Here is a 27,843-nt window from a genome sequence, read left to right on the forward strand (position 1 = left end):
ATACCAGATTACTTGCTACTAGCATGGCGTGGTAAAGTGTCCTACCATGGAGGACGGAATAAGGCTGCCCTCCCCAGAAGCCTTCTGCAAAGGCTTTTGCAATACCTCCAGGAGAGCTTCATGGAGCTGTCCCTGGAGGATTTCCTCTCCATCCCCAACACGTTAACAGACTTTTCCAGTAGCTATACTGGCCGCGAATGCATCCCAAGTCCTCACGGCAAATTAATCATTAAAAAACGCTTGCTTTTAAACCATGTTTTATATTTACAAAGGTACACTCACCAGAGGTCCCTTCTACGGCTTCATGGTCCGGGATACCACCTTGGGAGGGTTGGGAGGGTACTTCAGTCAGGCTGAGAAAAAGATCCTGGCTGTTGGGGAGAACCGTGTGCTGTGTGCTCTCTGCAAGCTCATCCTCCTCCTCCTCATCATCTTCCCCGTCCGCAAAATCCTCAGGCATCGCTGACAGTAACCCCTCATCGGAATCCACGGTCAGGGGTGGGGTAGTGGTGGCGGCCTCACCTAGAATTGCATGCAGCTCTGCCCCGGACCGTCGTTTGCTTCTTTGGTTTTCTGGTACGCTTGTCTGAGCTCCTTAACTTTCACGTGGCACTGTAGTGAGTCCCTATTGTGGCCTCTCTCCATCATGCCCTTGGAGATTTTTTCCAAATGTTTTGGTGTTTTGTCTTTTGGAACGTAGTTCTGCTAGCACGGAATCATCTCCCCATACAGCGATCAGATCCAGTACCTCCCGTACGGTCCATGCTGGGGCTCTTTTTCGATTCTCTGACTGCATGGTCACCTGTGCTGATCAGCTCTCCACGCTGGGCAAACAGGAAATGAAATTCAAAAGTTCGCTGGGCTTTTCCTGTCTACCTGGCTAGTGCATCCGAGTTCAGATTGCTGTCCAGAGTGGTCACAATGGTGCACTGTGGGATAGCTCCCGGAGGCCAATACCATCGAATTGCGTCCACACTAACCCTAATTCGAACCGGCAATGTCGATTTCAGCGCTACTCCCCTCGTCGGGGAGGAGTACAGAAATCGATTTTAAGAGCCCTTTACGTCAAAGTAAATGGCTTCTTTGTGTGGAGGGGTGCAGGCTTAATTCGATTTATTGCTGCTAAATTCGACCTAAACTCGTAGTGTAGACCAGGCCTTAGATATAAGTAAAATTCTGCATGGTTACCCTAGCTTCCATTATTCTGTTCGTGGACCAAGGGGACTGGTATGCTGCCCTTGACTTAAAAGATATTTACTTCCAATTGGCAATCCCCCAAAACCCCACTGGAAGTTTCTCAAGTTCTTGGTAAATGGAATCCTCTACCAATTTACAGTGCTTGCATGTAGTCTGTTGGCAGCTCCTTTCATTTTCATAAAGTGCACATTGGTGGTAGCAGCGCACCTTCAAAAGTCAGGGATCCATGTGTTCCCTTACCTGGATGACTTGCTGGTGAGAAGTCAGTCCAAGTTTCAGGTATTGACCAGCGCAGCCATTATCTAGTCCACCTTTGGTGCTGTGGGGCTTCTAGTGAATGTGGACAAATCCGTTCTGAAACTTGTACAAAGAATAGAATTTATCAGAGCAGTCCTGGAATGTATTACCTCCTTTCAGCTCAGTTTGCTGTGGGAGGTAAGAAGGACGGCATCTGCCATAGCACCTTGACGGGTTCCAAAATGGTTTTGTTAATCGGCAGTACCATTTATTAGAGCATAATCTTTCGTGGACTACAGCCCACTTCTTCGGATGCATATAGAGTGGAATAAATATTGAGGAGACATATGTACACACATACAGAGAGCATAAACAGGTGGGAGTTGTCTTACCAACTCTGAGAGGCCAATTAAATAAGAGAAAAAAAACTTTTGAAGTGATAATCAAGATAGCCCAGTACAGACAGTTTGATAAGAAGTGTGAGAATACTTACAAGGGGAGATAGATTCAATGTTTGTAATGGCTCAGCCATTCCCAGTCCTTATTCAATCCTGAGTTGATTGTGTCTAGTTTGCATATCAATTCCAGCTCAGCAGTCTCTGGTTGGAGTCTGTTTTTGAAGTTTTTCTGTTGTAAGATAGCCACCCGCAGGTCTGACATTGAATGACCAGACAGGTTAAAGTGTTCTCCCACTGGTTTTTGAGTATTAGGATTCCTGATGTCAGATTTGTGTCCATTAATTCTTTTGTGTAGAGACTGTCCGGTTTGGCCAATGTACATGGCAGAGGGGCATTGCTGGCACATGATGGCATATATCACACTGGTAGATGTGCAGGTGAACGAGCCCCTGATGGTATGGCTGATGTGATTAGGTCCTATGATGATGTCACTTGAATAGATATGTGGACAGAGTTGGCATCGGGCTTTGTTACAAGGATAGGTTCCTGGGTCAGTGGTTTTGTTCAGTGATGTGTGGTTGCTGGTGAGTATTTGCTTTAGGTTGGGGGGTTGTCTGTAAGCGAGGACAGGTCTGTCTCCCAAGATCTGTGAGAGTAAAGGATCATCTTTCAGGATAGGTTGTAGATCTCTGATGATGCGTTGGAGAGGTTTTAGTTGGGGGCTGAAGGTGACAGCTAGTGGTGTTCTGTTATTTTCTTTGTTGGGCCTGTCTTGTAGGAGGTGACTTCTGGGTACTCGTCTGGCTCTGTCAATCTGTTTTTTCACTTCAGCAGGTGGGTATTGTAGTTTTAAGAATGCTTGATAGAGACAAGATCTATCTCAGAGGTAATTTCAGCACATCCGGTGACAGTCCCAAGAGGGTCTCTGGACCGAACCCGGCACACCTAACTTTACCCACCTGCCTCACCAGGTCCTAGAGTCTGCACTGCAATCAAATAGACCCTTAGCCCAAGCCACACGAGCCCATATCAGCTGGTATGGGCCAGTTATGGTTATCTAAATGCAATGTAGACATACCCTAAGAAACATGCTGGGAAAAGTCTTTCATTGGAGCAAGCTTCATCTAAAAAGAAGAGATCGCTTCCTTTGAAGCCTGTGCCAGGTCTGTTGAGTGCATCTCTGAAGGGTCTCTGAGACAGAGCCATCAGCCACTGCTGCTTTCAGTCACCCTGGAGCCATATGCAGCTACAAGAGACCTACTTAGTCTCTCAGTACCAGTATCCCCAGCAGTTCAAGAAGGTTCACAGTCAGTACCGATGCCATTGCCTACCAAACCTCTGCAAAGGCAGGTGCAGTCTAAGGGCAAGCCTCCAATGATTTCCACGGTTACTCTTTTCCTGGACTCGGGGTACCTGTCCCGGATACCGACTGGTTCTTTCCCCCACCCCCGATGTTGGACAGATCAGACACTACATCTTCAGACTCAGAGGTACATTCATTGGTGTTTCATACAAGGCAGAGAACATATCCTTCATTACAGACTTGGGAACTGTGGGCAATGCAGCAGTCTCAAGACTGGCCTTCTTCCAAGGGGCAATAGCCCTGTCAAGGTTGGATCCCAGACCCATATCAGTGGCTATCCTGGACATTATGGGTTGCTCCCCTTCCCCCTAGGTATTCCCTGCAGCTGTTTTGCTCTGGGTCATTGAAACTTCTCCAGGCGCATCGGCAATGAGGACATCACTCTCTGGTACCCGATAATGACATCGGTATCAAGCATCCAGATCCAATTCAGGTAGTTTATCCATGGCCAGTCATGGAGCAGCCACCACATCAGAATCCTGTGGAATCCTCTTCCTTGTCACCACATGAAGTAGTTGAGGAAGCAAGCAATTCACCACTACCAGAGGATCCCAGGGCTCACCAAAACTTATTGAGAAGGGTGGCCTGTGTTCTTGATATTCAGGCAGAGGAGATGCATGAAAGCTCCCACAAGTTGGTGGACATCTTGGAATTGGCGGGCCTTGCCAGGGTGGTACTGCCGATTAACAAAAACATTATGGAACCCGTCAAGGTGCTATGGCAGATGCCGTCCTTCTTACCTCCCACAGCAAACTGAGCTGAAAGGAGGTAATACATTCCCTCTAAGGGATATAAATATTTGTATTCCCACCCTCCCCTGGGTTTCTTGGTGGTGGCAGCTGTTAATGAACAGGAGAGACAAGGTCACCAAGCATCGATGCTGAATGGCAAAAAGCGAAGAGGCTGGACTTGTTTGGGCAACAGCTTTATTCTACAGGGAGTTTTCAACTCAGGATTGCAAACCAGCAAGCACTCCTGAGCTGCTATGACTTCACCCTCTGGGAGAACATCATAAAATTTAAAGGTTTCAGAGTAGCAGCCGTGTTAGTCTGTATCCGCAAAAAGAAGAACTTTAAAGACATGTTGTCAGACTCTGTTAGTACCTGTTGATAAAGTGGTGATAAAGCATGATCCTCTGTGCTGGCTACATGCTATGAATGCTTCTGAACCTTGATTTACATGATGGTATCTTGCATTGCAGCAGTAGGCTTCCTGAGGACACCTTTGTGTGGGGAAGCTGCACCTGAAGGCAAACTTCTTCTCCCCAGACTTCACTAGTGAAAGACACTGAGCTACTGTCCTTCATTATGCAGAGATGTGTGACACAATGTACAGGTATTTTGGTGCCACCTAAAAGCAATCCCCAAAACCTATTGCACTCTGACTCAATGGTGTTCCTCTGAAGAGACTCTTCTGAGCCATACAACAGTCTGGGTTAGGGGTATAATAAAATACAATACATCAAAATCAAAATAAAATATTTCAGTTGACCTGAATTTTTTTTTTCAATTTTCTTTTCTGCGAATTTCAAAATACTCATTGGTTTCTAACTGGTATTAAACCAAATTTCAGGAAAATGGAATTTTGCCCTCCACTCAGGTCTAAAGAATAGTCGCAGTAGGTGACATCTGTATACTTTTCAGTTGTTCATCTGGTATCTAGATCTTTATAGATGTAACCCACCTTTGGGACTACTTAATCTCTTTTGAAATGAAATTAGACAAAGCAGTGACAGTGTTACCAAAATGAAATAAGCAGCTCTTTTTAGAACTCTATAGAAATTAAAAACATAAAAAACACAACCTCAGTGCCTGCTTTTGTCCTATGCTCTAAAAGCTCAACATGACTTGTCATACCCCTGATCTTCTCCCACCAGTAACTCTGTACCCTCTTTCGTTCTTCTCCCTTTGCCTGATTCTGTGAGCCATGCAACCTTAATTCAACTCCTTCAACTCCTTCCTTAAGACTCAGGTTTTTTGGGTTAGCCTTCCCACTTTTACTTCAAAGATGCTGTTCCTCAAATTATACTGACTTATAGTCAAATAATAAATATAATACATAATTTAAAAAATAAAGAACTAACTGGAGGTGCATGTAACAAGAAAAGCAGTTACTAATCCTTTTGTAAAAATAACAGGAGTACTTGTGGCACCTTAGAGACTAACCAAGATGTTTTGTGCATGCCTGTTCCACTATAGAGCGCGCCCAGGACACGATTGTCAGAGATTTTTTTTTTTCCCCTAAGCAGTATCTGTTGGGGCAGCTTGAGTATAAAGGGTGGAGCTGTCTCTGGACATACTCTGATTGAGAAGGGAAGGAGAGCAGTTTGTGGAATGGACATGCGCAACACATCTCGAAGAACAACAGTTATAAAAAGGCTAGTAACTTTTTAATTCTTCAAGTGCTTGCACATGTCCATCACCACCTCTGAAAGGGAATTCCAAAGTCTTGAGTCAGTTTCCAAGAAAGCTGTATGTCCCAACTCTCATGAATTTGATCTTCAATGTTGAAAATTTCATAATTCCATCATAAGTGTAACTGGAGGTCATGACCTTTGGGCCACAGATGTTCTTTTTAAGTAGCTTGGGCCAAAGAAAATTCTGCTTTCTTGAAATTAACCCAGTGTTCTATAGGAAACCAGTGGCCTCTAGTAGCCAGTATTGCTCAGAAAGCAGGCTGCTGTGTTTACCTTTTTAAAATCAGTGCATTCATTCCCAAGTACAGGAGTCTCTAAGGTGCCACAAATACTAACACATTTATTTGAGCATAAGCTTTCATGGGCTACAGTACAGTAGCACAGCCTGCAAATCACAAAAGGTGTGAGTCTGTGTGGCCATGTTCATTGTCCATCAGTAAGGGACAGGGCCTTTTTGCCAGCTGGAAACAGAAAAAGCTGTTTTTGGCAACCAGAGCCACTTGAATGTCCACAAACACATAGGATTCCAAAAGAATTCCTAGGCTATGTCATCTTCATTATCATCATCACGTTCCTATTATGCCTCTGGTGTTTAGGGCAGTGATGAAGCTCCTCCACTCCTGTCCCTTTCTGACAAATCTTTCAATGGTTCCCCAGCTGTGCCACAGGTTTTCCACAGCTCTTCGCCTTCAACTACCTGAAGGGAGATTCCAAAGAGGATGGAGCTAGGGTGTTCTCAATGGTGCAGATGACAGAACAAGAAGCAGTGGTTTCAAGTGGCAGTGGGGGAGGTCTAGGTTGGATATTAGGAAACACTATTTCACTAAGAAGGTGGTGAAGCACTGAAATGGGTTACCTAGGGAGGTGGTGGAATCTCCATCCTTAGGGGTTAAGGCCCGGCTTGACAGAGCCCTGGCTGGGATGATTTAGTTGGTGTTGGTCCTGCTTTGAGCAGGGGATTGGACTAGATGACCTCCCGAGGTCTATTCCAACCCTAATATTCTATGATCCTGTGTTGTTTTCGGGCGGCCTCATTTTTGCTTGCCTTCAGATGTCCATCTTATTGCTATTCTGGTGATGGAATCAGTTTCCAGCCGAAGCACATGACCAATCCATCTCTAATGCCTCCTGGCAATGACGGTGCTCAGATCCTCTTGGCTGCACTGTCAGTAGATCTTGGTTTGAGATTGTTCTGGGCCAAAAGATATTGAGGATTTTTCTGAGGCAGGTTGTATGGAATGAAGACAGTTTGGACATGCCATACTCTCTCATACCCCAGCATTCTGCACTATAAAGTAGTGTTGAAAGTATGCAGCTCTGATAAATCTTGAGTTATTTTTGGTGTCATATTTTGATGATTTCCAGACTGTATTTAAGCTCCTGAAGGTGTTCCTGGCTTTATTGATTTTGTTCCGGGTGTCCTGACTTGTTCCACCGTCCTGGCTGATGGTGCTGCCCAAGTATGTGAATGTTTCTACATTGGTGAGAACATAATCCTCTCTCCGTACTGGTGATGGTGAGGCAATATTAAAGGTCATGAATCTGTCTTATTGCGGTTGATTTTCAGTCCAATTTGCTGGCTGAATGCGTTGAGTTGAGTTGTTTTTTCTTGTATATGGTGTTGGATATGTAATAGGAGAGCAACATCATCTGCGAAGTCCAGGTCTTTAAGGGATGAGAAGAGTGTCCATTTAATGCCTCCTGGCATGTATTCTGTTGTACGCCACATTACCCAGTCGATGGCAATGTTGAAGAGGATTGCAGACATGACACACCCCGACGTACTCCTGTTTTGACTTAAAAACTGAGCTCACTGTGATCAATACTGCATGTAAAGTTGAAATTGAAGCTTTTGATTACGTTGATGATATGGAAAGATATTCCATATGCCCGCAGAATGCGCCATAGGCTGGTTCTGTGAATGCTATCAAAAGTCTTCTCAAAGTCAATGAAATTTATGTAGAGTTGCTATTGCCATTCTAAGCATTGTTCTATTATGTTTCGTAGAGTGAAGATCTGCTCTGTGCAACCTCGCCCTTTCCGAAAACCAGCTTGCTCTTTTCTGAGAACGCTATCAACTGCCTCTGATATATGCTGGACTATGATCTTACACAACACTTTGCTTGGCACAGATAAAAGTGTGATACCATGCCAGTTATTACAATCACTGAGAGTTCCTTTCTTTGGTATCTTCACTATAACCCCATTGGTCCACTTATCTGGCACTTTTTCCTTTTCCCAGACTAATGTAAATAAGGGGCCAGGATAGATGCTGCTAATTTAGGATTTACCTTGAACAATTCTGCATTGAAGTTATCCTTGCCTGGAGCTTTCCCATTTTTTAAGGATTTGATGGCTTGAATGATCTCTTCCTTAGTTGGGGTGTCTGTGTTAATATCCAGGAGACAGAAGAAGATCTTGATGTTTGCTTCCTCTTTAAGTGGCTCCCTGTTCAGCAGTTCTTTGAAATGCTCTGTACTAGGCTATATACTGAATTGATATTTAAGGACAGATTTTCTCAAAGGAGTGAGATGGAGGGACAAACTTCCTTGTATGGGACCCACCTTCCATGAAAGGTAGCGGAGGCTGAGCATTCCTCATACGCAGAGAGATCACAGTTGTGAGATGCAGACACACTGCAGTGAATTTGATCATTAGAAATGTGACAACGAGAACCATACAGTGACTTGCCTGCCTGGTTCAAAGGTGGTGGGTACATCCAGACAAACTTCTTATGAGTGCTGGGCAAGAGTCTGTGGTCGTGGTACATTTTGGTAGCAATGGTGTAGGAGAGAAGTACTAGAAGTTAAATTTAGATTACTAAGGAAAAGATTTAAGGCCAGGGCCCCATGCAGCTTCTCTGTAATACTTTCAATCCCAGGCATTTCATATTAGTATGTTGCCAAAGTTGATATTCACCATATTTGCCACATGCTAAACAGTTTCATCATTTCTGGGGGGGAAAAACACTTGCCCATGCAAAACCAGTAAAAATCTTCTAATACATTTTTGTTTGGTAGCTTTGACCAATAAACACCACATTAAGGTGTTGAAATTAAACTTAAACAGTAAAAACTGTAGTTATAGTCATGTTGCAATGTTTCAGGTACTGTGCAAAAAAATGACACTGCTTGACAACTCCACATCATACCTGATCTAAACGTACATAAAATAAACATTCAAATGATATATGGTGTGTGTGGGGGGGAAAGGGGGAAGTACAGTAAACTCCAAAAATGTGACCCTTTGAGAATTGCCGCACATCTATTTTAACTATTAATAAAACAGCAACTCTCATTAGGCCGGTTACTTTATGTAGTGTGACAAAGTTCCTCCTCTATCTTTGTGGGTCCTGCGCTTATTGGCGGATTTTCTTGCCTCAGAGATTCAGCATGTGGGTTGGGGAACAGCCCAGAGACCTTCCCCTCTGGAAGAACCCACAGTCCAGGTCAATTGGGAGGTTTGGGGGGAACCTGGGCCCACCCTCTACTCCAGGTTCCAGCCCAGGGCCCTGTGGACTGCAGCTGTCTATAGTGCCTCCTGTAACAGCTGCATCACAGCTACAACTCCCTGGGCTACTTCCCCATGGCCTCCTCCAAACACCTTCCTTATTCTCACCACAGGACCTTCCTCCTGGTGTCTAATAACGCTTGTGCTCCTCAGTCCTCCAGCAGAACACCCTCTCACTCTCAGCTTCTTGCTCCCAGCTCCTCACACTCACACCACAAACTGAAGTGAGCTCCTTTTTAAAACCCAGGTGCCCTGATTAGCCTGCCTTAATTGATTCTAGAAGCTTCTTCTTAATTGGCTCCAGGTGTCCTAATTAGCCTGCCTGCCTTAACTGGTTCTAGCAGGTTCCTGATTACTCTAGTGCAGCCCCTGCTCTGGTCACTCAGGGAACAGAAAACTACTCATCCAGTGACCAGTATATTTGCCCTCTACCAGACTGCTGTACCCCACTGGTCTGGGTCTGTCACAGTAGTTTTTGGGAAGCCTTCCAGGATTTCCCCATTTCCCCTCTGCAATGTTTCAAGGACTCTGCTTTGCATGCCCTAGCCTTCTAGTTAGACAGTCGGGATGTGTCTCCTGAAGACTGTTAACACCACGTCTGCATTTGTCAGAAGGAGTCAGTGAAGAGAAACACTAGGATCTCTCTCCCTCAGTCAAGGGAATGAGTATGCTGCTTCTGCCAAACTCTCTCTCTCTCTCTGAACTGACATTCCCTGCTTGGGCTAGCTCCAGCTGAATATTATTCATTACAATTGACCAATAAATTTTAGGGTACTCGTCCCACCTGCAGTTCTCTAAATCCTTCCATAATCTGTTACTTACTGAGGTCCTAATCTATCTCAGAAGTCATAAGAAGCCTTTCCAATGTTTGTAATCAGAGTTGGATTGGGCCCTAACTGAGACAGTGGTACTCTGGCAAAGGTATATTATGCCGTGCAAAGCAAAATTGACGGTAGCTGTCACTTATTTTTCTATTCATGCAGTAAGGATAATGTCAGATTTACCGGTGTTGGGTTTTTGTTTGTTATGTAAGTAAGTGTTTCTGTGGTTTTGTCTCCCTCTTCTGAGTTCCAGAAAAACTGGACTATATTCTAGAGGTCTGCTTGGGTCTAATTCTAAAGCCCAACCTGGACTTGAACCTGACCTGAGAGCTTCAAATAGTTTTCAGAACCCACTTGACCTAAACCCAACACTTCACACCAAACCTGCGTCAGTACCACTGCCTCATCTTTGGGTGTGGTCTGGTGGAGGCTTCCTGCTTGTCCCCCATCCGCAACCCATCTCCAGCCACTTTCTGCTTTTGGGTGGCTGTGTACCCTGCTCCTGCTGGATGATACTACCTCGTTCTACTGTGTGTGTTGCTGAGGGAAAAGCACTGACTTTTCGGCACACTCCACAGTACACGCAGCACAATGAAGTGGTGGTGGCTGGCAGAAGTAGCCATTGCCATGCCAACTCTATGGGATGGAGGAAGTGATTGGAGATGACCCAACCCAAGCCCAAGAGGGTGGGCTGTTTTCAGATCTGACTTGACCTCAACCTCAGCAGTGTCCTATAGGGTTCAGGTCAGTTTGCAAAGCTCTACCTTGTTCCTCCTCCTATGGTGTTAAACGATAGTTTGGTTCATTTCAGCTTCAGTTACATTTTGGCTTAGTTTGATCTATAGAGTCATTCATAGTAAGAGGCAGAATTTTCTTTCTCCCCTCTTTCACTTGGCAGAGGAAACTCCTAAGAAACTGAACAAGAAACCATGAAAGCACAAGGCCAGTGGTGTTGTCTGTCAGACAAGACACAATTCAGCAAGATGCAGCATGCACCTTCATTGTCTGAATCTGAGCAAGTAAAATAGACACCATATGTACCCAAGTGTAATTGCTCCCGGGGGGGGGGAGAACATGTCAGAACATTTGAGTAACACCTAATTCAGCCCAAGGTTATACATAAATCTGATGCTTGCTTAGAAACAAAAGTAGGAAAATATTATGCCTGGATTCCTCTTCAGCAGTGCTTCCTACATAGGTGAACTTTATTAGAGAGAAAACAGAAGTGAAAAGAAACATGTAACAAATTTTTATGGTGTTTTGTGCTATTCTTTTTTTTTTTTTGCACTAAATAAAGTGGTTATGAGGCTCCAAGGAAAACAGCCCAGATGTTAGTGAGTTGTATGAAATTTAGTGGCAGCAGGCTGTAAAAAACCGTCATAAAACAGCCTGTCAGTGTCACACATCTGGACAATGCAGCTGTATGTTCCTGCTGTTGTCATCACCTGAGGAAAACTCAATAGCCTTATTTCACATTAATTAGGCTACATAGTACCAGCCAAATCAACATTAAACAAAGAGAGGGTGTCTTTGCACCAGTATAGCCCCGCTCAAATTGCCAACAAGCAGTTTGTATCTTTCAGTCAGGGTTAGTAACTCAGACACTAGCCATTTTATAAACAGTAGCCCAGGCTATCCCAGTTGGTTTGGTATCTATTCAATGCTATTTAATTTATAACTCTCTAAGTTGCTGTTAATATCACTCCATTATTTAAAACCTATTAGTGGATGTTTTTTACAACATTAACTGGATATGTGTATACTCCTAAAATGAAATGTAGACTGTTGCCCCCATCTCAGCTTGTGTGTAGTGTGACAGTGAGCAGCACTCCAGCTGATTAGCAAGAAGGACCTGAGAGCCAAGGAGTGGGGATAGGCTGTTACTGGGATTGGGTCATTTTTTGAAAGTATGACTTAGGATGGCCATATTATTGTGAGCCACATACTTTAAAATGTGAAATATCAGTCCACCCTGTCAGCACACACAGTGTATGCCAAATTTTATATTGAAACTGTATTAATAATAACTCTTCCTTCACCTCTCTGCAGGTGATAGAGGCAGCCAAAGCCATTCTGGATAGTGGAGAGCAGCTTCCTGTAACACTGATTGGAAAACTATTGAAATTTCAGCTGCTTTGCATCAAACAGAAGGACCTGCAGAGAAGAGCAGCTGAAAAGAAGGTACTCTTGTGTGCTGTAAGGAGGATGTTCCACCCAACTTTATGAAGGCAATTCCATTCCCTCCAGATCACACAGTCAAGTGTTGCCCAAGTAAATTCAACTTCTGTCCCTCCTACTATTAGAAAATATTATCCAGTAAATGCATTTATAACTGAGGAGAAGCTAAAAACAAACCAAATAGAATATTCTTTTTTTATTGAGTCTTTAAAATAGTTAACTCCTTAAATATTCATTCCTGAGTACTGAGATGCAGAAGATGGAAGAGGAGAAGGAGAAATACAGAAAGGGAGCAAAGTTAATACCAAAGTCCCTTTAAGAGGAATGAGAAGAAAATAACTGCTTAGTAATTATAAAGAAGATAGGAATTATAGGGGAAGACATCAGAAGAAACAAATGGGATACAAATGCAGGACAGCTAGGTGCTGCAGTATATGTAAAAGGGTAAAGAATAAGCAAATGAGACTACAGAATGTAAGGAAATATTAAACTGGAAAAAAATAGTAGCAAAGGACTCTGAAGGTGTTGAAAACATCTAGAGCTCTTTGGTCAAAACCAGACAAGTTCAGTGTCTACTGTGTTCAGCACTTAATTCTAGGAAATGACCCAGATACAATAAATAAGGCAGTGTTTTGTGAACATTCTAGAACTGACAATTACGTAATCTGACTCTGTGTGTTCATCGGGTTAGGAACCCAAAGCTGTAGCACAAAAAGATGGGGTTTACAAAAGTCTGAAGTGGAATAAATTTGAAATGAGATGAAGAAAACTGGTTGGAATCCACAAATCCACTAGATAGCTTTGAGTCTCTTGGAGACAGGTCTGAATAGTTTAAAAGGAGCACATGTGAGGGTGCTTAGCACCAGACAGAGGGAAGAGAGCAAAAGAAGGCAGAATCTCTGGTTTCTAATCTGAACCAAAAGACAACAGCTACAGCCAGAAAGGCTGCTTCTTCTGCAGCATCCAGCAAAACAACTGAGTATGGTAAATCATACCAGTTACACAGAGTGCTAAGAGCTTTTCTTGCTGCTTGTACGCCCTTTAACATGACACCATAAGGGGGCAAAAAAAGAAGAGAAAAATTGAATATACCTTTTAAAAAATCCATTTAATCCATTTATAATTATGGCATGGTGTCACTACAGGTGACACCATCCCTGCAATTTATTTATATATATATATATAATACTGTCCACCTTAGCTCTATTTTAATATAGTTTTTGTCTGGGAATTATCTAATGATTCATTAGTGTCCTGTATGAAATGAATTTAGTGCTCTCAGTCCCAGTTCATAGTGGATAGATGTTCACATCAAAGAAAAGACCGACAGAGTTGGCACCAATTGATTCCATAGTTGGCAGTTTCAATAGAGATGCTAAGGACTGAACCAGCCTTAGAGTCTGAACTTTTTGATCAGCCACAGTTCCTTCCTGGTCCACAGGGAAGTTTGCACTGCTGCTGCAAGTGCTGTACCTGCTCTGAAGCTTAAAGCATCAGAAGGCATTAGTTTCCAGGGCTGTATCAATCCACCTTTCACCAGCACCAATTTCACTCATTTTTAAAAATCATAGTTATTTTTTCATATATACCCTATTCTTTTAGCATGAGGTCTTGGCACTGCTATTTAATAAGAATATAATAAACTGAAGAGTGTGAGAAAGGAGAAAGGGTGGAGCTCAAGACAGCTGCACCAAAACAAAATCCTGAAGGGTCAGAGGGAAAAATATTCAAATAAATATATTCAAACAGTAAAGTTTTACTACAGTCAACCATTTGTTCTGTACATGCTTAGACTAATATGTGAGATTAGTTTGTTAATTTTACCAGGCAGCAGAAGAGCGAGAGAAGGAGAAAGAAAAAGACAAAGGGAAAGCTAAACCTCCTGGCAAGAAGGAAAAGCCACCCAGTACCAAATCTGCAGGAAAAGGAGGGAAGGTAAAGAAAGCTGAAGCAGTACCAACAGCAACTACTATTAAAAAGGACACCACACTAAAGCGACGTGGAGAAGAGGAGGAGGATGACAAATATTTGGGTATGTAAGGTATGCAGATAGACTGCTGATCAACTCACCCAAAGGGCATTTAAAAGCCTTGAAACCTACCTGCTGATTCAAGACTCTGATGTATTCCCTTTAGAAAGATTGAAACTCGTTATAAGTCAAGAAAGAAAATAATTACATTTACCTCCATATCCATGAGGCAATCTTCTCCTTGTGTTATAAAATATCAAAAGCTGTACAAGTTAATAATGTGCTAACCAGTTCTGAGAAAAATCGTATTCCTAAACCATAGTGGACATGGCTACAAACATCCACTAAAGGAAGCCAAAAATGTTGACAGGTTTCAGAGTAGCAGCCGTGTTAGTCTGTATCCGCAAAAAGAACAGGAGTACTTGTGGCACCTTAGAGACTAACAAATTTATTAGAACATAAGCTTTCGTGGACTACAGCCCACTTCGGATGCACATATATGCATCCGAAGAAGTGGGCTGTAGTCCACGAAAGCTTATGCTCTAATAAATTTGTTAGTCTCTAAGGTGCCACAAGTACTCCTGTTCTTTTTGCAAAAATGTTGAGAAATTTACAAAGCTCTGCACCTCTAGACTAGTGGCATACTTAGCGTGGAGCCAGGGTTTGTAACTTCAGAGCAAGTTTAATCTCCCATCTTCCAACTCTAGCAGACCACTGTTATGTGTCTCATACTCTCACAGAGCTCTTCATAGCTAGGCTTAAGGCATATAGGGTATGACTACATTGCAATGTACGCCCAGTCTCAGACTCAGGCTTGAGTCGGAACCTCCCTTCTGTCCATACATTAATCTCTCGGGCTCAGATCCAGGGTCCTAGGACCCCATGAGGGTGGACACCTCAAGCCCCAGTCAAGCTGGGACACAAGGTTAAAGCCCTATTGCTTTGCAGTATAGACACAACTGGTCCCGATTTGGGTCCTGGGAATCGGCCAAATTTCTTTGTCCTCTCTCCCCCAAGAATCGTCAATTGACTCCAAGGAAACAGAAGCAACTCCCCTTGTTCTAGTACAGCAGTTCGATGAGTCAGCATTTAACCCTTCCATTTTATTCTGACCTCTGAGCTGAAAACACACCTTCAGAGAACCTAACACTCTGAATTTGCAGTGCAAACTGGCCCGAAGTCCTTTGCAAAATGTGCTGCTTCATGGTCGGGGAGCACACCCAGATTTTGGTTAATCTCTGCTGCGAGACCAGCTAAACAGTGGATTCTAGTAAGAGTACCAGGAATGACCATGCATACCAGCAAATAGCAAAGAAGCTGGCAGCACTGGAAATTTATCGGACTGGTGACCAGTGCAGGGAGCAAACTAAGCAGTTCAAGACCAAGTACCGGAAAACCAGGAACCAGAACTGCACCTCAGGCAACTCACCAACATCATACCTGTTTTATGAGATTGACCTTGGGCATGAGTTCAAACTGGTAGGAAACCCAAAGAGCAGATGAATGGTGTCTTTTTGTCCCAGCAGGATCTGGCAATATTCACTGCAAAAATCCACCACTGAGAACCCTAGCAAACAGGCCAAAGTATCTTGTACTTGAGGCATGATGTACTGATCTACCACAGTGCATCTTTTTAGCACTTGGTTGTCTCTCTCTCTATATCCTTATGTTCCCATTCAACTTCTGTACTCCCACTATAAAAAAGATATATGGGCTGCATGATTCTGCAGTGATGCCGTTTGCAAGCAGTTCCTGAAGATGGTGTTGCAGGTCCTCCATTTTGGAGAGAGCAATCTTCCTAGAACATGCTCTGAAAGGACATGAGTCTTGTAGTGTGATGATATGGTCTTCTGCCTACATGCATCCCATGACCCACTTGTGTAGCAAGAACACCCTGGATCTTTCACAACATTTCTTCCTCAGAATCTTGCAGGGTCTACTGGTGGAGCCTGGATTCACATGGGGAGGTGGAGTGGGGAGGGAAGGTCAGGTCCCTGGCTAAGGGTGTTTAGGTATTGCTCCCTAACTCATCTGCAGTAGTTGGGGAGTACCTCAAAAGTCTAGAGTTGGTCCCTATGGAACAGACACATCAGACACCAAAACATATCACTGCTGCTGTGTCCACTTCTTCTCTTTTCCTGACAACCTCCTCTGAAAATTCCAGGACCACTATGATGTTCCCTTGGTAAGGGTATTCATCCATACTAAGGCCACACAGGCCTAGTCCAGTCAGTGGCTTTACTGTCAATTCGTAAGCAACTGTTGGTAGAAAAACTGAAATAGTCCCTTGGGATCCAGTATCAAGTAAGTTATACATTCTGTTCCTTCAGCCTTTACAGTGACCTCTGCTTGAGCTTCTATTAGTCATGGTGGTATTTAGGCTTGGAGAATCTTTCCATGGGAGCCTTTAAGTCAGAGGTTCCCAAACTGTAAGTCGTGACCCCAAATGGGGCCAGGCCATCAGCAGATGGGGTTGCAGCGATCCCTAGTGTACAGAGGACACCATTTTGCTCTGCACAGCATGACTTCCATGCAGTGCATGTGAGGTCATGGTGCATGGAGGATGCCATTTTGCTTCTACAAAATGACATCCTCTGCACAGCATGACCTTGCATGCACCATACATATGAGGTCACGCTGTGTGGAAGACACCACTTTGTAGAGCAAAATGGCCTATTCCATATGGTATAAGGTCACACTGTGGGAAGAGTGTGATTTTCTCTTCAAAATGGCATCCTCCATGCTGTCTGGGGTCCAGGGAGTAAATAGTTCATTCAAATGGGGTTGTGCCAGCAAAAGTTTGGGAACCCCTGCTTTAAGTTCTGAGAGCCTGAGTGTCTCCCTTCTGAAGCCCCTTGCCAGTTTTTCAATTCCCCCCAACTCATCCTCAGCATCTGGTACACTAAGGTGGGATTCTCTTCATTCTGATACTTGACAGCAATATGTACATCCTGGCCACAACTGCAGCAGAAAAATTGTCCTCTCCCCTTTTGCTCTTACAGGGTAGTGACTCTAAATGCTGTTGTCTTATTAACCACAGCCTCTGGCTCCTTGTGCCCTGAAGTCTTGAATGAGTTGAGAATGGAATGAGGTCCCTGTTTGCAAGTACTGAATCTGTGTGTTAAACAAATACATTTTTATTAAGAGGGAAAGGAACACAGCATTAATTTGGGAAAATAACTCAACCGTCTGTTTATACAAGTAATAAGTAAAACACCCACCCTCACAGTATCTTTGGCAGTAGTCCTTTGTTTTCCCACCTTCTGATGTGATTGTCAGATGTCCCTTTCCCATACCACTTGCCCCACTTCCCTTTCTGTGCACCCCACTCAGTTTGTTGGCAGTGTTTAGTGATGTCCAAGAGTCTGGTCCCTCTCCACCATTCCAGTGGGAAATGCTGCCTGGTTTCCATGAAGAGAAACCCTGTCACTGCCTCTAGCCTCAATGCTGACTCTGCATCATCTCTCACGTGGCATATAGGAGCATTGATTAGAGTGCTTGCCACCAATGACTTGCTTCTTACTACAAATGAGCTGTTCCCTCTCGGTCTGGCTTAAATCCAAGTTCCATTCCCTGGCAGTGCCAGAGAGATACTTTTGTTTAGGGTGACTTCATTTTTCTGTTGCATAGCAATGATTATATTTCATTACCCCAAACCCAAAATGTAATGGAATTTTAATCAGAACAACCAAAATGTTCATACTGGGATGGTGGGTAACATGCAAATAAGGTCTACTCATTCTCTCTTCCTCCAGTTTATCAATAGATGGCAGCAGAGAGCACTTTCATAGAGCTTCAGAGTTAGCACAGACTTACATTAATAAATAGCCTTTTGTTATACACTGCACAGTAGCTCTAAAGTGCTGTAAGAAGTGTGTGCAACCAGTAAGAGGCATGTGCAACCAGTAAGAGGCAACTAGCACAGCGTTATATTTGCCATTCAATATTGTAAAGTGGAGCAGTACACATTAAGGTGCAGAGGGAGGGTTTGATCCTGCAAGTTGCTGAATGCTCTGGTCCAATCCAGCAAAGCATTTAAGTACATGTTTAAGCATGTAATAGTCCCAATTACATCATGTATTTAAGTGCTTTACTAGATTGGGCCAGAGTGCTCAGCACTGTGCAGAATTGAGCCCTTTATGAGGCAAGGCTCACTGTATATTGCACTTTGTTTCGTACAACATATAGTAGAACCTCAGAGTTATGAACACAGAGTTACGAACTGACCAGTCAACCACATACCTCATTTGGAACCAGAAGTATGCAATCAGGCAGCAACAGAGACCAAAAAAAAGTGAATACAGTATAGTACTGTGTTAAAAGTAAGCTACTGAAAAAATAAAGGGAAAGCAGTATTTTTCTTCTACACAGTAAAGTTTCAAAGCTGTATTAAGTCAATATTCAGTTGTAAACTTTTGAAAGAACAATCATAATGTTTTGTTCAGAGTTGCAAATAACCTCCATTCCCCAGGTGTTCGTAACTGAGATTCTGCTGTACTGTTTTCCAGTTTACTAGTGAATCAAGATGGTGTCTAGAAAGCTCTGCCTCATTCAGTACATATGTTCACTTCATTTTCCCCTGAGTAGTAAACTCTGCTATGCATGCATGAGCACTGCCGCCTTCTTTCATTTAGAACACTTGGAGCTTATTAAAAAGCATTTTAGCTGTGTAAAAACACACTCCTGCACATGTTCAAACTATAATTGACAAACCAAAAGAACTTGGGCAAATCAAAAATTCCTTTTTCACCAGCTACCCCTCTGATACTTTTTCACCAGAACACTGAAAAGTGCCTATCCTCCCACAGGACTCATCCTGCCACATTTCAGCTTCTTACCCTTATACACTTAGGTGCTAAATCAAAGTCAGACTTTTTATGATGTGGAAAATGTTCCTTTTCCATTTCCCTCACTCTCAAAACCAGCTCAACTATTTTTTTCAGAGTAGCAGCCGTGTTAGTCTGTATCCGCAAAAAGAACAGGAGTACTTGTGGCACCTTAGAGACTAACACATTTATTAGAGCATAAGCTTTCGTGGACTACAGCCCACTTCTTCGGATGCGGCAGTGCTCATATATATGCATCCGAAGAAGTGGGCTGTAGTCCATGAAAGCTTATGCTCTAATAAATGTGTTAGTCTCTAAGGTGCCACAAGTACTCCTGTTCTTTCAACTATTTTTGTACATACTTACCTAAAAAATTCACTGTTGGACAGTAACTGTACCATATGCTCGGTAAGAACATGATAGCACTCCATGTTTCTGAAACTAAATTGGCTCTCTATTAAGAGAGCTATTTACAGAGATGCTGCATCTGTAGCTAGCACTCTTGCCACGTGCAGACATACTGGCTTCCTGGTGCCTCCTCCAAATTCTTCACTTCTGCAAGCTGTGCTCCTCCCTACAAGTTCCATGCAGGTTGCTACAGAAACCAGTTGGAAAATTTCAGTCTAAAAGATGAAAGTTCAGAAAATTGTGTGCATCAGAACAAAAGGAGTTACAATAGAAATATTTGTGCAACCTTAAATATAGCTGTTGCTATGCAATTGAGCTACAATATACTTTAATATAGCAGCTGAAATGATCTATTCTAATCTGCTCTCCTTTTGTAATGTGACTGGTGATTTCAATATTTTGAACAGATGATGAACCAGATGATGGTGCCCAATATTACTTCATAATTTGGGGGTTCCACAACCCTCAGTTACTACCTGTACTGTCTGAGCTTGGGGTCAGTATCTCAAATGTAATTAAGATTTCTTCTGAAAATTATGAGCCATTGCAGACATATTTGGGAGCAGCTAAACTGCAAGAATCATCATTACTTACACCTGAAGGTAAGCTAGTGATAGGACAAATATCCTTTATAAAATCCTAAATATTCTATTTTTAAAATGCTATTTAAATTCTTATCCACGCTTAGCATTGTGTTATCTGAGTGCCTGTGCTCTCTTTTTAAAATGTTTTAAATATCTAGGCCTACAGGAGGAAATGAGCTGAATATTTGTATTATTATTGTAATATTAGGAATCAGCCAGTTAGCTTCTTTGACACTTGTCACTAGTGCTGGTACTTGCTTTGCCTTGTAATCCCCATGAGATGTATTATGATATCACAACTATTAGAGATGGGAAATGTTCTTGTCCAATATTTACAGAAGAAGAGATTCAACAATATTTTTCTCCTCTTAATATTCTTCCTCACTCCCTTCTTTTCCCAGTTTTCTAGATCTTACATTGAAGAATAATTAACTAGTGGCATCTAGCCCACCTGTCACTTTGGAAAAATTGGTATAGTATTAGTATAAATGAAACGTATAGGTCAAAAATTTCAATGAAAGGACTCCAGATTTTGAGTACATTTTCTGTCAAGCCTCTTAAAAGATTTATCAGTTACAGGAACTGAAGATGCATCTCAAGCTCTTTAAGACTGATGGAGTCAAAGAATCAATTGGTGAAATCAAAGAATAAATCCTTTAACTGGATTCATTCAGCAGAATTAAAGTGTCATGAATTGTCAGTTTATTTGTTATGGCCTTCCAGCATGACTGTGAACCACTGATAACTACTCTCTGGGAACAGTTTTCCAACCAGTTTTGTGCCTACCTTATAGTAGCTCCATCTAGGTTGCATTTCCCTAATTTGTTTATGCGGCGGTCACACGAGACAATATCAAAAGTTTTACTAAAGTCAAGATATACCACGTCCACCACTTCTCCCCATCCACAAGGCTTGTTACCCTGTCAAAGAAAGCTATCGGGTTGGTTTGACATACTCCCACTGCACTGTATCATATTCAACATATAAACATCTGTACCAGATACTCAGACATAATTTTCCAATTCACATTCCTTTGATAACAACCCTTGAGCAACATCAGTAGATGGAAGTGCCTTAGTTGAGGAAGGATAGTCCAGGGTTCTCTTCATGACTGCCACAGAATCCTTGTATGGCCTTGGGAAAGTTACATAGGCCAAACGTTTCAGAACAGTCCACTGCCGTATTTTTGGGGTTATCAACTTGAGACGCATCTGGATCATTGGAGTTATACCAAGGATAAATTTAGCTCCAGGCCTGATTTTTAGAAGTGCTGAGCATCCAGAACTCCAAATGAAATCAAGGCATTTGCAGCTGCAGATTCTCAGCAGCTCCAACAGTCAGGCCATAATCCCAGAGTGAATTTGCAGGGCTGGCATTTAGAAAAAACATTTTTGTACCCAGATAATGAGGAAATTTGATCATTACAATACAATAAACATGGAAACCTGCACTGATGTTTCTACAATCACATTTCACTGATGAAATGTACTTTAATCTCTCTTTGTCTTAGTTTCAACATCTCTAAAATGGGGATAACAACACTTATCTACCTCACATTTGAAGAACAGTTACTAGTTTAGGCCCAAGGCATTTTGATAAGTATAAGCTTAGATTTTGGATTTCAGGCATTTATTTGTTGTTTCTTCAAGTGCAACATCCTATGAAGTTTTTCCCTCCTTACATTTTTGTTTTGTATTTACAACCTTAAGTTGGACTTGACCTCAAATATTTTTCTGGGAATTTGTTTAAGAATAGGAATTTTTTGAAGAACACTTTGAGTAGAGTAGACCAACCTGCAATTCATGTTTCCTTCTCAATATTCCAGAAATATGTCTCAGACTCACTATTCCCATGTAAAAGGGAGATATTGGGATACAAATATGCTATAATTTATCTAATAATAATGCATTTATAGTTGTAGAAGCTGAAAAAAGGAAGAAAGCTAAAGCTATCAAAGATTTGGAAATGTTCTGGAAATACTTGGAGCCAATTCTGAACAGTGGGAAACATGGATCAACTCTCTTTGATGTTGCCAGACTTCATCACATAGTAAAGGAAAATACCTTTCCCCCAGACTGGACTAATAGTGACATGATGGTTAGTAGTTTCCTCTTTCACAATGAGCTGCCCATTTAGTTTTTATAGCATATAACACCAATTTAAGTACAGTGGGAATTTGAGCTGTGTGTGTCTGTAAAACTTTGAACCAGACTAATTTGTTTACAGAGCGTACAAACTATGCCTATGAAGATTGTTATCTCCTTGAATGAAAGCCATTTATTTTCCACACCTTATAAACTTGCTGGGTGTATCTATAGGGCTTCTATGTTCTTTGAGCCAATGTTTTACACAGTGAGTTTCTAAACCGTGGGCCATGGTTGCAGAGTTTGTAATCTCTTTGAAGTATAATACTAAACAAATTCATAGCGTCCACACTCCTCATTAGAGGTTCAAACATTGATATTGAATAACTCCAAAATTATATTGCCAGCCCTTTAATAATAGATCTGTGTCCTAGATCTCATTGAGGGCAAATGAAAATAAAGGAATAATAAAAAAAAATGTGGAATTTCTGTGCAAGCCATTGTTGAGATATGATGTTCTAATGCACATCCCACGTTGCCTCTGGGGGGTCAGCCCCAAAGCATGCTTCAAATGCAGTACACAATTATGGTCACCAACCCTCTTTCTTAAAGACTAATCACCCAGTAGAAGCCAACCAGCACTTCTTTCATCTGCAGAGGTGCCCCAACTCAGAACTCTTCCCCCACGTTTTTTGTCTTTATTCTTGTGCAGATTGAATTCTCTTTTTCAAAGAATATTAGGAGTGGAAGAGACCTCAGGAGGTCATCTAGTCCAATCCCCTGCTCAAAGCAGGACCAACACCAACTAAATCATCCCAGCCATGGCTTTGTCAAGCCGGGCCTTAAAAACCTCTAAAGATGGAGATTATACCACCTCCCTAGGTAACCCATTCCAGTGCTTCACCACCCTCCTAGTGAAATAGTGTTTCCTAATATCATAGAATATCAGGGTTGGAAGAGACCTCAGGAGGTCATCTAGTCCAACCCCCTGCTCAAAGCAAGACCAATCCCCAACTAAATATCCAATCTAGACCTCCCCCACTGCAACTTGAGACCATTGCTTCTTGTTCTGTCATCTGCCACCACTGAAAACAGCCTAGCTCCAACCTCTTTGGAACCCCCCTTCAAGTAATTGAAGGCTGCTATCAAATCCCACCTCACTCTTCTCTTCTGCAGACTAAATAACCCCAGTTCCCTGAGCCTCTCCTCGTAAGTCATGTGCCCCAGCCCCCTAATTATTTTCATTGCCCTCCGCTGGACTATCTCCAATTTGTCCACATCCCTTCTGTAGTGGGGGGACCAAAACTGGACACAATACTCCAGGTGTGGCCTCACCAGTGCCAAATAGAGGGGAATAATCACTTCCCTCAATCTGCTGGCAGTGCTCCTATTAATACAGCCCAATATGCCATTGGCCTTCTTTACAATAAGGGCACACTACTCATATCCACACTGGACTCATATCCAGCTTCTCATCCACTGTAATCCTCAGGTCCTTTTCTGCAGAACTGCTGCTTAGCCAGTCGGTCCCCAGCCTGTAGCAGTGCATAGGATTCTTCTTTCCTAAGTGCAGAACTCTGCACTTGTCCTTGTTGAACCTCAGATTTCTTTTGGTCCAATCCTCCAATTTGTCTAGGTCACTCTGGATCTTATCACTAGCCTCCAGCGTATCTACCTCTCCCCCAAGCTTAGTGTCATCTGCGAACTTGCTGAGGGTGCAATTAATCCCATCATCCAGATAATTAATAAAGATGTTGAACAAAACCGGCCCCAGGATCGACCCCTTAGATTGATACCGGCTGCCAACTAGACATCGAGCCGTTGATCACTACCCACTGAGCCCGACAATCTAGCCAACTTTCTATCCACCTTATAGTCCATTCATCCAATTTTTCTGTTCTTCTTTTCTAAGATTTCCTTTCCGCCCGTATCCTCAGCTCATCTTCCCATGTGAGCTTTTTTTCTTCTCTTCCATTTCCTCTCAGAGCATCATGGGCTCTGTTCAACAAGGTCACTCAATCTGGTACCACATGGAGGATCTCCCTCCCCACAGTACTGCTTCAAATACAGCAGAATTCAGCATAGCTGCAGTGCAAACAAAGGAAGGACAGCCCTTTGCTAAAAAGTAGTTTTGTACCCCACTCCTTCTTAGTAAGGATCAGTGTGTCCAGGAAGTAGCAGAAAAAGCCCAAGCAGGCACTAGGTGTTCCTACTCCAGATCTTTACCATAGCAAGGGATCCAGTGTCTCCCTGTTCACATTAGATGAGGGGAAAAAATCCTAAACTACTGTGACAGGTTGGATCTCAGAAACCCCCCTGGGGACTGCCAACTGATGTGCCAAGACTACTCTTCTGCCCCTGCTTTCTCTGCTAGTTCGGGACCCCAGCACCCTGTCTTGCTGAGCCAGACAGGCCCATCTGCTCCAACAAAGACCCAGGGTCTGAATTACTTGCCCCAAAGCTGCAGACTTAACTGAAAGCAGCTTATAGAAGTATTCTTGTCTTTAACACTCAGATGCCCAACTCCCAATGGAGTCTAAACCCAAATAAATCTGTATAAAGCTTATACAGGGTAAACTCATGAATTGTTCACCTTCTATAACACTGATAGAGAGATATGCACAGCTGTTTGCCCCCCCCCCAGGTATTACTACATACTCTGGGTTAAATAATATGTAAAAATGATTTTATTAAATACAGAAAGTAAGATTTAAGTGGTTCCAAGTAGTAACAGACAGAACAAAGTGAATTACCAAGTAAAATAAAATAGAACACGCAAGTCTATGTCTAAGAAACTGAATACAAATAAAATCTCACCCAGTAAGCTTCCTTTTACAGACTAGTCTCCTTCTAGTCTGGATCCATCAATCACTCATACCCCCTGTAGTTACTGTCCTTTGTTCCAGTTCCTTTCAGGTATCCTTTGGGAGTGGAGAGGCTCTCTTTAGCCAGCTGAAAAAAACCAAATGGAGGGGTCTCCTGGCATTTAAATAGACTCTCTTGTGGATGGAGACCCCCTCCTCTCTCCTATGCAAAGTCCAGCTCCAAGATGGAGTTTTGGAGTCACATGGGCAAATCACATGTCCATGCATGACTCAGAACTATAGGTAGCAGCCATGGTTCACATGCTACCTTGAACGTCCTCAAGTAGACTTCTTATGTGGATTGGAGCATTCCAAGATCCATTGTTCCTTAAGTGCTTCTTGATTGGGCACTTAACTTTGCAAATTCCTTTCTAAAGAAGCTGACCAAATGCCTTACAAAGCTTACTTAGAAATCAAGCAAGTATACAGCCAATATTCTTAACTTCAAGTACAAAAATGATATATGTGTACAAATAGGATGAATAGTCATATTCCCATAAAGAATTATGGGGTACAGCGTCACAACTACCATAACACATTCCATAATTTCTTCCAGTTTATTTGTGGTTTATAGTAATAGGGTTAGGGGACAGACTATTTCCTCCCAACACTTATATTAGTGGATTAAATTCTGCATATAAACAATCAATGAACTATCAGGTCCCTCAAAACTGAAGGGATCAGATTGCATTTGGCTAATTCCGCAGTGGCTTCTAAGGCATGCCTTGGAAATGCCTCATTTGTGGAAACATGTAGAACTGCTACTTGAAGTTCAGCCCACATGGCATTACTTTCTTCACCTGACCTTCAGATTCAATGTTAATTTTGGGAGAGCAATTCTTCAGTCATTCAGTTAAAATCCTCTCATTCTCATCTCTTTTGTGGGTCTGTTGCTTATGAATATCCCAACAGTAAGTATCTTTACTGTCAATACTGAAAAGGGAGAGAAAAGTTACGTGTACTAGAGTTCTTTGAATAGATTGAAATTCTCAATTTACATTTCTCAATTTCTCAGAGACCAATATAGACTCTAAAGAAGTGTGTGTGGGGGGGAGGGTGTTTGTAGGGCTTTAAAGAAATACATATAGAAGGGATACCAAAGAACATAGAACCATATCATAGTATACAGTGAACGGATGCAGTAAGTCTATTTCGGTGGATTCCCTCTGGAAAGTCTTTACTGAGGTTAAATACAGCTCTGAACTGCCTCCAGAACATGCATGGGGAGGACTCAAATGAAGGACTGCCAGACATGCTATCTGAAAGAAGAGAGTGATGTATAATACAAGTAAATTACCTTTATTCAGGTTTGCATATTTTGAAAATGTGCCTTGCCACAAATATCAGACTTTCCCAAAACACCCTCCTGTGCCCAAAAAGTACAGGTGGCAAGTTTTAGATGGAAAACAGGGTGTGAGTTTTTTGACAAAGTATGTGTGTGCTGGGAGGAGACATGGTGGGGAATTGATATTAGAAACTCTCATCTTATCCTAGCTGTTGGTCTTGTTAAACATTGGCAGTTCATGTTGCTTGTAATGTCTGTAGAATTTCTCATTTTGTTTATAATGCTTGCACGTTCAAAACATTTCAGCAAGCCTTAATTAAAATGTTCCAGTGTCCTAGTAACCACTGATGAATAATAGAAACAAACATGAGGAGGTTTCTATATCAACCATTTTTGACAGATGTTTTGGGTTGGGAAAAAGAAAAGAAGTTCAGACTTTTTAAAAAATAAAAAACACTAACTTTTCAAAATTCCTGTTATTCAAAAATGACTTGCCTTACTAATCTTGAAGTATCCTGTCATAAAAACAAATAATATCAAAAGTGATTGGTGAATTTGGGTGTCTAACTTGAGACACCTTAAAGAACCCTGAGTTTCAGAAAGTGTGTGCTTAGCACTTACGTAAAATCAGGTTCCTTCAACATGTCTCAAGTTTGGGAACCTAAAACAGCCTTGTAAAATCTTTAATAATTACTATAATTTTTTATTTTTTTAAATTTTTGACCCAAGTGACTGACTCAGCTTACATACAAAACGGGTGCACCAAACTAGTCAGAGCAAAGAAAACTGAATGTATTCATTCTCCCAAGTATGAGGAAAAGAACCAAAATCAACAAAACACATCAGAGGTTACCATAAATAACTTTATAAGGTCTCAGCCAAAGATAACATTAGACTAACTTGCCAGCTCTGAGCCAGAGCTTCTCTGACTAACCCCCTTTCTCCTCAAGTTTCATTTTTTTTGTCCTGTCTCCTATGATTCTGGTTCCTATTTGCTAACCTGTTGCACCCATGACTCCAGCAGGGTTTAGATAATCTGACTGTTCCAGTCATCAGCAGCCACTCAGATTAACTTTTTACATACACCCATTTGCCTATTTGTCCTAATCCTAGTTTTCTGGGAGGGAAAGAAAGATCTATCTTTCACACTATATTCATACAGCATACACTCATACATTAATACCATTCAGAACAGGGAAACCCAGTACAGGAAAGACAGATGACTCTCAAAGGGTTAATGTCACTTGACTTTACACACACGGTCTTGACAGACAAAACTATTAAAATTTCATCCAAAAAAAAAAAAAAGACTATTTTTGTTTTGCCCAAGAAAAAATTAAATGAAGAGTCAATTCTAAAAATCTGTTGCATCATTTTTGTGATGCCTAGCATACACAGAAGAATATGGCCAAGCCAGCTAATACCAAGTGAAGCTTGAGTTTGCCTCAGGTTGGAATTGGATATCTGGCCCCATGTGATGTCAGTCTCATGGTGATAGCAAATCCTGTCTCAGTTGTTTTACTCTTTCCACTACATCATTCAGTGTTTAGTAAAATCCACAGCAAAACACATCAGAAGCTTCCACCCTCCAACTTACGGCTTCATTCAAATGTACTTTTGGCCTTTATGTGGTCTAGTGGCATCATACTGCTTCCACCTGTGGAATCAGAGTTCAGGTCTTGAGGTCTTCTCCCACCGCCCCA

At 42.2% G+C, this 27,843-nt stretch overlaps 1 protein-coding gene across 6 annotated transcripts in view; it reads left to right on the top strand.

The window, feature by feature from the left end:
- SPAG17 (sperm associated antigen 17) overlaps positions 1-27,843 on the top strand; it is a 278,678-nt gene that overhangs the window by 67,042 nt on the left and 183,793 nt on the right. For all 6 annotated transcript variants that reach the window (XR_010599017.1, XM_005292730.4, XM_042852127.2 and 3 more), the window contains exons 4-7: positions 11,992-12,123; positions 13,948-14,152; positions 19,731-19,925; positions 21,823-22,004. Coding sequence is in view for 5 of the 6 variants with exons in the window: in XM_005292730.4 (XP_005292787.2) it covers positions 11,992-12,123; positions 13,948-14,152; positions 19,731-19,925; positions 21,823-22,004 (714 nt within the window). In the remaining variant the exon portion in view is untranslated. The remainder of the gene's footprint in view (positions 1-11,991; positions 12,124-13,947; positions 14,153-19,730; positions 19,926-21,822; positions 22,005-27,843) is intronic.

This window comes from Chrysemys picta, chromosome 1 (assembly GCF_011386835.1).
Source record: "Chrysemys picta bellii isolate R12L10 chromosome 1, ASM1138683v2, whole genome shotgun sequence".
Lineage (NCBI taxonomy): Eukaryota > Metazoa > Chordata > Testudines > Emydidae > Chrysemys > Chrysemys picta.